Here is an 11,940-nt window from a genome sequence, read left to right on the forward strand (position 1 = left end):
TAATTTTGGGGAGTTCAGTGATTGGCTGATACTTGAGAATGAAGCCGATCTTATTCCCTATCAAAGGTTTAAAAATCACCCACTGTCCTCTTCTGCTCTACAGTGAGAGGGGTTTGACTGAAAGACTGGCCCACCAGGCCATGTCTGCACATTTGCAGTTAACAGTAATCACCCTACTGTTGCCAACACAGCAGCTTTCTTGCTATATTTAGCGACATTTCTGAATTTCTGAATAATTGGTATCGGCCAAAATCAGAATCGGCTTTTTAAAACATCTGTAATCAGCGATTGGCCAGAAAACGTCTAGTTTGTATTCATATATAATTCAGGAGTGCAGACTTTCTCTCGTTTTGGTCCCTGCTCTCTGTGGTGAAGAGAGCAGGGACTTTCAAAAGAGCTTGTATTCAAAAGAACAAGCTCTTTTGAAAGTTTAGCTGAACAGCAGACTATACCACAAACAAATGTCACTGTCTGCTCTGTTTTTACAAGGTGTAGGACCGGGCAACCGCCGTCAGTTCCATAAAATAGAGCTTATTTTATTCCTTTTCATATAAAATGACTATAATATATCTTCACTTGTGATTGTCACCAGGCTTGTTCCACCCATCCTTACTCCACTTTTACCAATGTTTACACTGTGGTACAATAAAATGTGCCCACAATCTACAAATAAAACACTCCTCATACCAAATCTTTTTTTCTTCTTCTTTCTTCAGGATTGTTCCATATGGTTGCTTAGCAACGGGTGACAGAGCAGGACTCATTGAAGTGGTCTCATCAGCAGACACGATCGCCAACATCCAGTTGACCAACAGCAACGTTGCAGCAACCGCGGCGTTCAACAAGGATGCTTTGCTAAACTGGCTGAAAGAAAGGAACTCTGGGTAGGATGGAGTTCAAATGTAGCTGCTGGGAATTTAAAAGGATTTACATTTCATCATGGTTATGTGTCCCGTGTTCACAGTGATGCTCTCGACCGGGCCATTGAGGAGTTCACATTGTCCTGTGCGGGCTACTGTGTAGCTACTTACGTCCTGGGCATTGGAGACCGCCACAGCGACAACATCATGGTCCGCAGCACGGGGCAGGTCAGACAAGCAGGAGAAACATTTTCATGAGCTCGTTTCATTCCTCGTGTCAGTGCGACTCACCGTCTGCCGTGTTTTCCTGTCAGCTGTTTCACATAGACTTCGGTCACATCCTTGGCAACTTCAAGTCCAAGTTCGGCATCAAGAGGGAACGCGTACCCTTTATCCTCACACATGACTTCATCCACGTCATTCAACAGGGCAAGACGGGGAACACGGAAAAATTTGGCAGGTTTGTTCCTGTCTTTTTTTTCCCATCGTTTCTAAATCACATTGAAACAATACTACTGAATCATTTCAAGTAAAAGGTGCAAAAAACTTTTTATAATCTATCAATTTGACACAGAGCTGTCAAATTGAAAGCTCTGTTATGATGATGAGTCGATTTAGATTTGCTTGAAATTTGCCTACATATCCATAGATGGAATAATAAACCAAACAGGCACATTGTAATAACGGCTAATATATACTTATTTGTTTAGGTTTACCAGCCTGAACACAAGCATCAAATATCTTGCAAAGTATTCACACCAATTTAAACTTTACACATTTCAGCTACGTACATTATTGTGTTACCAGACCAGCTGTATTTCTTTATATTTTAAGCTACATACAGATGGACTTAACAAAGTAGGTGACTTCTGAAGGCACTTGGTTGCTCTGAGTTTCATTTAAGGGTATCAGAGTAAAACCGTGACTAGAAATTTCTGCCTCACTTTTTATATTTATAAGAAATTTGGAAAGCCATTTTGACTTGTATGCCTAATTTTTTGACTGTAGCAAATGGCTGCAAAATGTGAGAAAGTTTAACGTATAAATACTTTTACAACGTACAGTAGATGCTATGATATCAATTCTATGTTGGTCCAAAGTATGGAGTTCAGTTGGAGTTTTTTTAACATATAATTTGATGTTTTCTCAATTTAAAAATCCCCCATCTCTGCAAATTTCAAACATCTTCAGATGTATATGATAAACTAACGGAAGTTTAAACTGCATAGTACAGTAAATGTTGTAATGTCTGATTATTACTGTTGTCATGTTTGAAGAAAACTAGTAAGTTAAAACTCAATCCTATAAAGAACTGGCTTTTGTGCCTGTGAATGCTTTTTAAAAAAGCTGAGGTCATTGTTGCAGTACTGCCTTCCACCACCAGGCTGCAGCAAAGATTCGCAGCTGGAGGACATTGAGGCAGGTTTGCAGAACAGCGTGCTGTTTATGTAAATAAAGGAAGATGCAGTTTGAGGAAGAACATGACTGGCAGTAGAAGAGGCTGGTTAATTTGGTTAAGAAAATTATCTGCCTTATGCCTAGAGATAAAGACTGTAAAAGCTATTTATCAAGTGCATTTAATGAGAATTAATTTTGTAACGCACAGTAAATCTTTTTGCACATGAATGTAAATTCAAGAGCAGATTTTTAATTGTGGTGCGAGTACAAGAGCAAAATCTCAGCTCTGTTTACCTCCCTGCTTCCATTCATGCAGTATGCAACTGTGTCATTCAAAGACTTCATAAAGCAACACTGCCAACGCATTCAGAGTACCAGTTCATGCTGGTTATGGGTCAAGTCAGATCTGTTGCTAGAGGTGGAATACCCCTTCAACACAGTTAGTCTTTGTTATTGTGGCCTAGATCCAGGGGTGACAGTAAGGGGGTACGGCAGGGTACTGCGTACCCCTAAAAGATTTAGTGGGGGTACGCAGTACCTGCAAGAGAGAGGAGCGGCTGTCTGCTGTAAAACATGAATGGTTTCACTGTGCAGCCGTGAGTTCCTCCACTAATCAGCCGTGACTGATTAGTTTTTCAAGAATAATCTAAAACACAACTTAATCAGTTAAAAAATAACTTTTTTCCCATTTCATATTGTTTCTGAACTGTTCATGCTTTGCTAGAGCAATATATCGATCGCAGAAGGTTTTGAGTTGATCTCGGTATTAGCTGACAAACTGAACGCCCCCTGGATGCTGAGACCAGCACGTCCTCCTCTGATTGGCTTATCAAACCATTCATAACTTTAGAACAAAAAACAAAAATCAACAAAACATGTTCAAATTAATGACCCAACAGCAATAATAATTTCTGTGATTATTGTTTCTACAAGGTGTTGCGCAATTCTGTGCGTTTCGGTTCCATTATCAAAATAACGAGCTGAGCAGGAGTTTAAAATTAACTAATCAACCACCGCTGTGTTCATGAGAGGATTATTAATGACCGCAAAATAAATATCAAGCGGGCAAACCTGATATCGTAACGGACTGAATGTTATATTTTTAACGCAATCTTGGGTTGGCTTGTGGAGTGTAGGAGGTTGCCATGGAAACGGGTGTGCTTAAGTGAGAGAGAGAGAAAATGTGCGAGTGGTTTTGAATTGATCATCTGTTCGGGTAGTTTTATCTTTGCTGTGACTCTTTACAGCCGCTGTAGTTTCTGAACTTTCAATAAATGACAAACTTGGACTAATTACCTCATTCTTTGTGAGTATATGTCATTTACAACAAACATCAAACGCGGTAAATATGTTTCATTAAATATTTAACAAACAAATGGCTTCTACCGCGATAATTGTGTGAAATTAAATTAATTGTCTAATACAAAAAATTGTTTGGTGCTGTTGGGCTCAGAATCTAAGAAGCTTCTCCTTTATCAAACAATTTTTTTGCCTCTTTTTTAGTGGCAATGTTGATGTTGCTGAGATTTTGTCCAAAATAACTTTTTTCAACCTTTATAGCTCCACTGTTGAAAATGAGACTCTAACATTCACAAATGACATTGAAATAAAATCCAGTCCAACATCTGGTTTGAGGTGATTCCTCTGGAACCTGTTGGAGGAAAAATATCCCAACTTCAGAAGATGTGCTTTTAACTTAACAGAGCTCTGTGGTTCCTCCTGTCAGTATGAGAGTCAGGGTGAGGAGGCGCCATGTTAGGAAGATAAAGTGGAAACTGCAGGAGCTTCAGAACAAACATGTCATGATGCTGGGCTATTGATTATCCCTCTGTCTGGACACAGGATGAATAGAACCAGTTTAAAAGCTAAAATTAATGGTTATATGCCAGACATGGAAAACTGGGATGCACTCTATGCCATGATGTTCAGAATTTAGGTCTCATGGCCAGTGGGCTGAAGGAAATACAGCTTTATTTTTTAGCAATTCAAGACCAACCCAGTATATATATATGTATATATATATAGTTGTCATAGTACCCCCAAGTAGGCATGGGTGAAACTACTTTCACCCATGCCTAGATCCTTATCTACATGTGTATCTGTATAACAGAACATAATGTGTTACTTTCTGTAGTAAAATAAAATAGTTTTTAAGATAATAAGAATAGAGAAAAAAAACATTTATTAGCTGTAATTGCTTCTAAACTAGATTATTGAGCTGGCCTTGTTGTTAGCTGCAAACAGTTGTCATATCTCATGTTGTTTACATCTAAAGCTGCTAAATACAGTAGTGGGTGGTTGTTGCATCAGCACTCGCGGTGTCTGTGGGTTTAAGTAGTCGGAACATTGTGTACAATGGCAGCTGGCATGCAGAGGAAATGATTAGCATTGATGATTGTTTTTGTTTTGATTTTTATTGTTTTTGATCTTTGTCTTTAAAGTTTGTTTTTTATTAAAATTCAGCGGAAATTGGTACCAATATGACAAATGATGGGTATGTTCAAAAACTAAAGGCCGTAAGTTGCTTAAGCTATATAAGAACTTTTTACTGACTGAAGAGAAGAAATTATGATTGTTTCTGCTTTCTCGGACCATTTTAGAATCACATCTTTCCTCTGCAGCAAGTTGGGGCCCCAGGAGTCGGCATTTGGTTGGTCTTAGACAAAACGGAAGTTGTCACTTATTATGAACAGTTTGTGGTCTTATGTATTTAGCTCAGTCATGTTTCCACTGATAACAAAACTTCCAGTAAGATCACTCGACCACCAAACCACTCTGGTCTACTTTAGGTCATGCAGACAACTGAAAGGCGTTTTGCTTTTTGAGCTCAGCATGCATAAAATTTCAAACATGAACAAATCCTGGAATCTTTATTGTGTTTGTGTAAAAGCAAAAAACAACAAAAACTGCATCTATCAAATTTATCCAGCATGCACAACTTCAGTCAAGAAGTTGTTTTCCAAAGCTCGAGCAACAAAGCATTTTCGGAACTCTTGTTGATGTGTATGAAATTGTCTTCCCCTTTATTGAAGCCGAGAAGCTGCATAACATGACAAACAACTGTGCTCATATCTCCTCCTTTTCTCTTTCTAGTTTTCGTCAAAATTGCGAGGACGCTTATCTTATCTTGAGGAAGAACGGCAACCTCTTCATCACGCTGTTTGCCCTCATGCTGACTGCTGGACTACCTGAGTTAACCTCTGTCAAAGACATCCAATACCTAAAGGTACCAAAGGCTGAGAAGCAGGAGTACATGTGGATTTAAAACTGATTTTACCCAGCAGCAAAATGCAGTTTGCATGCGGTTACATACCAGACATGCTTCTGAAGAAATTTGTGTCAACAAGTGGTGGAAATGTTTACCAGTGGAAATTTCTACTCATCCTTGGTTAGATTTCACTTTTTCCATTCACAACGCTGTTTATAAGAATATTGTTGGAAAGCTGAGTGGAAGGAAAACACAAGCAACAATGATTTATTTTTACCATCCTAATTTTTGGAATGCTAATTAATAAATGTAAATTTTTTTATTTTATTTTATTTGATACATCCACCATTGTGGGATCGGTTTGAGACCAGTCATTTCATGACAATGCAAATCATTGTGGTACATGTGTGGTATCTTGTAAAAGTATTAACTTTTCCACCTGTTTAACTTTTTGTACACACCCGTAAATAAAATTCCCTGCAATTGCCAACTGCTCTGGATCTGCAAAACTGGTAAAAACATTCCTCTACGACTCCCAGTAGTACTTGCTGGAACAAGTACTACTTTGCCAGATTTTATTTGGTAAAAAAAAAAGTATTTCAATTCAACTTGTCCACTTCTATGTTGATGTCGCATTTAAATCCCAATATAATACACATTAGAAAGTGTATAAATTCAACAGGTTTGAAGACTTTGTTTTGAGTTGAATCACTTTGTCTTGTTTTTTCTGTGACCCATTAAGAAGCCCTGAGCTGAGCTTCAGTATGATGATGCACTTTGAGTTATGCAATAGCCTGAGGCTGGTTGTGACCACAGGTAGTCGGTGCACCCTTAGTTGTGGCTGCACTGACACAAGTTTGCAACGCTCTAGAAAGAAAACCCCAAAGGATTCATTCAAAATATCTGTCAATAAACACTGGCGGCACACATCAGAGCTCCATGCTTCCGGCTCCTTGATGATCTTCATCCGTATGGTTGTTAAGGGACACTTGTTGTTGATCGGTGTAGCAGCAGTGTGCACATGCAGTCTGGTTCGCGTGCTGAGCTCATGTTGGTGTTGCTGTGCTTCAGAATTTATGCGGTCTACTGATGACGCATGTGTTGCACGAGCAGCGCAGATTCCCATGGTAACGGCTGTCAACAGCAGCATATCTTAATGAGGAAGAATGGCCAAACTGAGGCTGTGGCAGGACACAGTCTTCAGTGTTGAGACAGCCAGAGCGACTGCAGCTGTGCTCACATCCAACAGCTTGACCTTTTTAACATGAAGAGGCATGTTTAACCAGAACTTCTGAGTGGTAGTTTATGTAAGAGATCCAGATCAAAACAGCAGCTGTTTGAAGGCCTGTGTTTTACTACTGTTTTAAAATGTCTCAATACCCGTTTCTGATCACCAGTCTTCTCTCTAACGATCCTCCATTTTCCAGTCAGCTCCGTGATGATGAAAAATAGAGGATTCCATAGCTAATTTAATTCAAAAAATTAGCTGCATTTCATTTGCTGAAATGTAGCTAATTCTAATTTTGACCTCAGTTTGTGAATGTGACAAACACCTAATTTAACATTACTAATCATGTAGATGTGATGTTGAGGTGCATCTCAATAAAGCCATTTAGGCCATAAAGTGAACCTCATGTATTATGTAGGGTCACTCCCTGCATAGTGATATATTAATGCTGTTATATTTTAATGTGGTTTGCAGCTAATGAAAAGTTAAAATGTACTTTTAGTACGTAAAATATTGCTGAACACTAACAGAAGTTTCAAAATGAAAATGTAAGCCTGCTGAAAAGTGTGTGCTTGAACTCTGAGTCATCGGCGCTCACCGTTTGGTTGGGGCTTCTTTGTCATAAATTACTTTATCAGGATACATGAAGGCAATCAGCCTCCGGTTCTGCTGAGGTGCATTAGAGCCATGGATTGTTTTAACAGAAATCTTCAGCATATTTGTATTGTTGGTTAACGGCATATCTCTTCTATTTTTAACTTTTCTTAATCCTGATAACTAGGCCTCTCCTTACTGCCAGTATATTTATCCTATTAGTCTTATTTGTCTTAGTTTTACTTTCATCTGACGGTGTTGAATAACTTTAGTTTAACTAATTTTTTATTTCTATATTAAATTAGTTTTAAAAGATTGAGTAGTTAAGCTTTGCTTAACTGGTTCAGATTCTGACACATAACTAATATACCCAATTGAATCGGCCAATTATGTTGACTTTGTGTGTGGATGGAAGAGGCTGTGTGTTATTCATCATTATTATTATTCTGCATCATTTTCCTCCCACACTCTCCACTAATCTCTCTTCCGCTTTCCCCCGTCAGGACTCTCTTGCTCTGGGGAAGACAGACGATGAGGCCCTGAAGCAGTTCCGCCAAAAGTTTGATGAAGCGCTGAGAGAAAGTTGGACGACCAAGGTCAACTGGATGGCCCACAACGTGGCCAAAGACAACCGCTCCTAGACCAGCTGGAACCACCTTAAAAACTGGGGGTCTGGAGAAATGTTGAGGGAATGTGTGGAAGGGGCCAGATGTGCCAAAGAGACAGGGTGATGTGAATATACGTATATACCATTTACCCTGAATTGAAGAAGGGAATCTAGCTCAAATCTGAAACCCAAGCAGATTCAACCCTGCGTGCTGTAAACTGGGTAAATATACTCTGAAATGGTTCAGTTACCCTGCAACCTCATCACCTTCTTTAACTTTGGAATGGCAACCCAAAACTTTAAAAGTATGGTCTGGAATCATTTCTGTGGAATCGCCGTCATTGATGATATTTGCAAGCTTTGCACAGACTGAACAGCTGGTGGAGAACCCAGCCAGAGGAACGGAACTGATCCCTCTTCGCCCGCGCCAAAATGCCTGACAGGACCTCCCCGTTCAGGAGGCTACAGCATCACTTAACTACTGGAGTGTTTGGAGGAAGGCTGGATTCAGCAGGTGGAAACTCGAATGGAAAGGGCCGCCATATTTTTGACGACACCCCAGAAGAGCATCAAGAAAGATTGTGAAAACAAAGAAAATGGTGGCGGTTAAAACAGACACGCAGTTGTCCTTGTCCTTGTTTTGAAATACTGAATGCCACAACCAGTACAACCTTGGACCTGTTTGAAAGTCTGCTGCAAAACTGCGAGAAGATTGTATTTGTTTTGTTTTTACTGTGTAAGAGACATCTATGTGCCAGACTACTTTACTAGTCCACACAGGAAACATGTGAGGGAAACGGAAAAAGGTGACTTCTTGGAGGAAAAAGATTCTCTGAGCCTTCTGGTCCACAGTCTGACTCTTGCTTCATTTGGATCTTCGAACACTGGAATGTTTTTAGAGACACACGAGTCGTTTGAGTAATTCAAAAAGACTTTTAATAAACTAAATACTTCATTTTATTTTTTATTTCAATTTTTTTTTTTTTTTTACATTGTGCAGTCGGAAGCATTACTATGACTGTCCTGTTTGACATCTTTTTAAAGGACCAACAAGCAATGATGTCAAAGCCGATGCTTTTACACGTAATGTTACAACCAAAACATGACAGCATATGTTTAATAATTTTATTGTGTTTTTAATAATCTGTTTCCAAACTGAATGTGCAAACATGTGCCGCTCTATTACATGCATTTGCTTTGATAGAAGCAGCTGTGGGCGGAGTCAGCAGCCAGGTGGGCGAGATTTGTCAGCAGAGAGTAAGACTGATGCAGACCTACTTGTTTGGACAAATGGTGCTCTTGCAGCATCTGCATCTGTATTCGATGTTTGTGCAATATCCAAATAGATGTCCCATATCCTGTCATCTATACCTCTGGGTCCAGGCCTCAACCTATGTTATGCTCATGTTGTCTCCTGGTTTATGTGCGAAACAGAACCACTAGCCTTCAGAAGTCTCAAACACTGGATATCGCAAAAATGTACAGGCTTTTATTGTTTTGCCTTTTTTGTTTTCATAAGAGTTTTATTAAAGTTATTTTCCACAGTGCAGCATTTCCGGCTGGGTGAATTTTTTTTTTTTTTTTTTTTTTCTGTTCTGGATGTGGGTTGCATGGTTGTACGCCTTCTCAGGGCAGCATTATGGATTTTGTTTCTGTTTAAGGAGTGATGCTAGCACTTTATTGATTTCCGAGCAGAAATATCCTCACGCCACTTTCAGCCTGTTGGAACAACTCCATGGTATTTTAGTACCAAGCCAAAGATATGGGTGTTTATATTAATAGATTAGCATGTCGTGATGGCAGTTGCTCCCTTTGTGCAGTTTAGCAACAAGTTAATAAATTTGTCGAAAACGAGAAAGGACCAACAAACCAACAAAAATATAATTTTTCACATCCATCTTCTTTTTCTAAAAGTTTAAGTAAAATGTAAAATTAACAAAGTATTCATTATCTTATTTTTAAAAGCTCATGTAAGTAAGTTTTATTTCTTTGAGTTACAAAACCTGCTCCAAACTGAACAAACGGTAAAAATGGCTTTTTGGGATATAAATGTTGCAAACCCAAACCCTTATAATAGACCATCACAAAGTAGTTTTTCTCTCCAAATACATCTGAAAAGCTTGTCTTTGTATTAAGCCGTCTATACTACGATACCCTTAAATAAAATTCAATGCAATCAATTGCCTTCCAATGGCACTTGAATAGTAAGTCATCTGTGTGTAGTATATTCTTATCTGTTCTGTGAAGATTTGTTAGAACATTAGTGAAGAAATGACAGGTCTTGGAGAAAGATATGGAGATGTTTAATTAAAGCAGAGTTTGGGTATAAAACAATACCTTAAGGTTTAATCATCTCACTGAGCTCCGTTCAGTTCTTAAGTAATCTGCTAATGTGAGAATGTTTCAGACTTTAACAGACCAGATGTCTGATGTCAGACCAGATAGTTTCTCCACAGCTGCAGTGATGCTAAACTCTGATACTAATAAAACCACCTTCACTGTGCACGTAACCCTCAAAGTGAACCAAAAAGAAAAACGAAATGCTTGTAAACAAGCTTGAGGCTTGATGCATCTGTGTCATTTTTAGGAAGATTTAACACTATTCTTGTCCCTTTTGGGGGAAATGACAAAGTTTCATCTCTTGTCTGGATGAACTTTACAGATTTCTTATTTGCTTAGTAAATGGGAATATTTTAAATTCAAAAATCCTTTCAGGTTTTTCATTAAGCTTCTCAATGCTAATTTCCTTTCTGGTTTCAACTGAAGTCCATTTTGCATGCATTACTGTCAGTTTAACACCCCTTGCACATTAAGGGTCAAATAACAGGAAGGCCTTCTACTTCAACAGTCATCATTTATTGATTCATGCCACTTAAAGCTGCAGCAGTTGCTCAGTGTGACTCGTCTGCTGTTGGTTATGTAATGTTGCCTTCTAGTCTAGGTTCCTCACAGAGTGGACACAGTAGAAGTTAACCCACTTACAGTGAAATTATGACTATTAAAGGATTGAGACATCCTCAGTGTAAGAGCCTCAAGGTTCACAAAAACAAGATTTTCAGCAGCTTGAGTTACAGGGTTTTGAAAAAGACTATTCTCATGTTCTACATATGGTATGTCGGACAGCCCAGACAGAAACCAAAAAGCCGTGTTTATACTTTGGAGGTTTTAAACACTGGATGTTCTGCATAGATTTATTCAGCTCATGTTTTCTTTCTTTGTCACAAATGTGCTAAATTAAACTATTCAAACTGTGCAGTTTCAACTCCACATACTCTTTGAACTGGTTGATGCAGGTCTGTGAACTCCTGTAAATGTAGGACATGAGATGTGAAAATAAAGCTGGTGTTAAAATACTGAACAATTTGTTGGTCCAAGAGGATCGTGTAACCTGATTACAAAATATATTTTGTTTTTCACTGAAATCTCTTGTTGGAGTTGGAATTCTGACAAAATGCCTCTGGTGATCTGGTGTTACAGCTCTGCTCACATTGGCAAGATGAACAGTGTTAAGTATGTTTAACTTTTTTCTCTTTACATCATTTTTCCCACCAAAGATGTCTTTTTAAGTACTTAATTCTTTGTGTGACGTCTGCTTAAACTAACCCTAACGGCATTCCACAAGATGTCAGAGGTTAGTCTGTATTCTATTGACCAATGTGTAAAAATGTCTGTCATGGTCTCTTAGCTAGCCTTTCACAACTTCTGCCTAGCAGCTTTTGGGCAATGTCATCTTGCAACATGTGGCAGAGTTTCAAATCTCAGCTGGGACCTTTTTGACTGGAGATTGCATTGTTGTCTCTGTTCCTCCAGCAGTTAGAAAACATACATAATTGGTTAATGTGCATCTCTAAATTGCCTTAAAGACAAATAGGAAAACATTTCCATCTCTTGATGTGCAAAAGTAGAGACGCACTTCAAAATATTTGCAGATAAAAAATTCTGATACTACATTTCCCTCGATCCATTGTGGAAGGGTGGTCATAAGACTCCATTCCTTTTCTTGATAAGTGCATTTGTCAAAACAGAAGCCACAACATTGCAATGT

At 38.7% G+C, this 11,940-nt stretch overlaps 1 protein-coding gene across 2 annotated transcripts in view; it reads left to right on the forward strand.

Annotated features, from left to right (window-relative positions):
- Positions 1-9,444, forward strand: part of pik3cb (phosphatidylinositol-4,5-bisphosphate 3-kinase, catalytic subunit beta) — a 57,126-nt gene extending 47,682 nt beyond the window's left edge. For both annotated transcript variants that reach the window (XM_008426230.3, XM_081614373.1), the window contains exons 20-24: positions 717-884; positions 965-1,088; positions 1,175-1,320; positions 5,352-5,484; positions 7,792-9,444. In XM_008426230.3, the coding sequence (XP_008424452.1) occupies positions 717-884; positions 965-1,088; positions 1,175-1,320; positions 5,352-5,484; positions 7,792-7,929 (709 nt within the window). In that variant the 3' untranslated portion in view covers positions 7,930-9,444. The remainder of the gene's footprint in view (positions 1-716; positions 885-964; positions 1,089-1,174; positions 1,321-5,351; positions 5,485-7,791) is intronic.
- The last annotated feature ends 2,496 nt before the right edge of the window (positions 9,445-11,940 follow it).

This window comes from Poecilia reticulata, chromosome 13 (genome assembly GCF_904066995.2).
Source record: "Poecilia reticulata chromosome 13, P_reticulata-male-v2, whole genome shotgun sequence".
In the NCBI taxonomy this organism is placed as follows: Eukaryota; Metazoa; Chordata; class Actinopteri; order Cyprinodontiformes; family Poeciliidae; genus Poecilia; species Poecilia reticulata.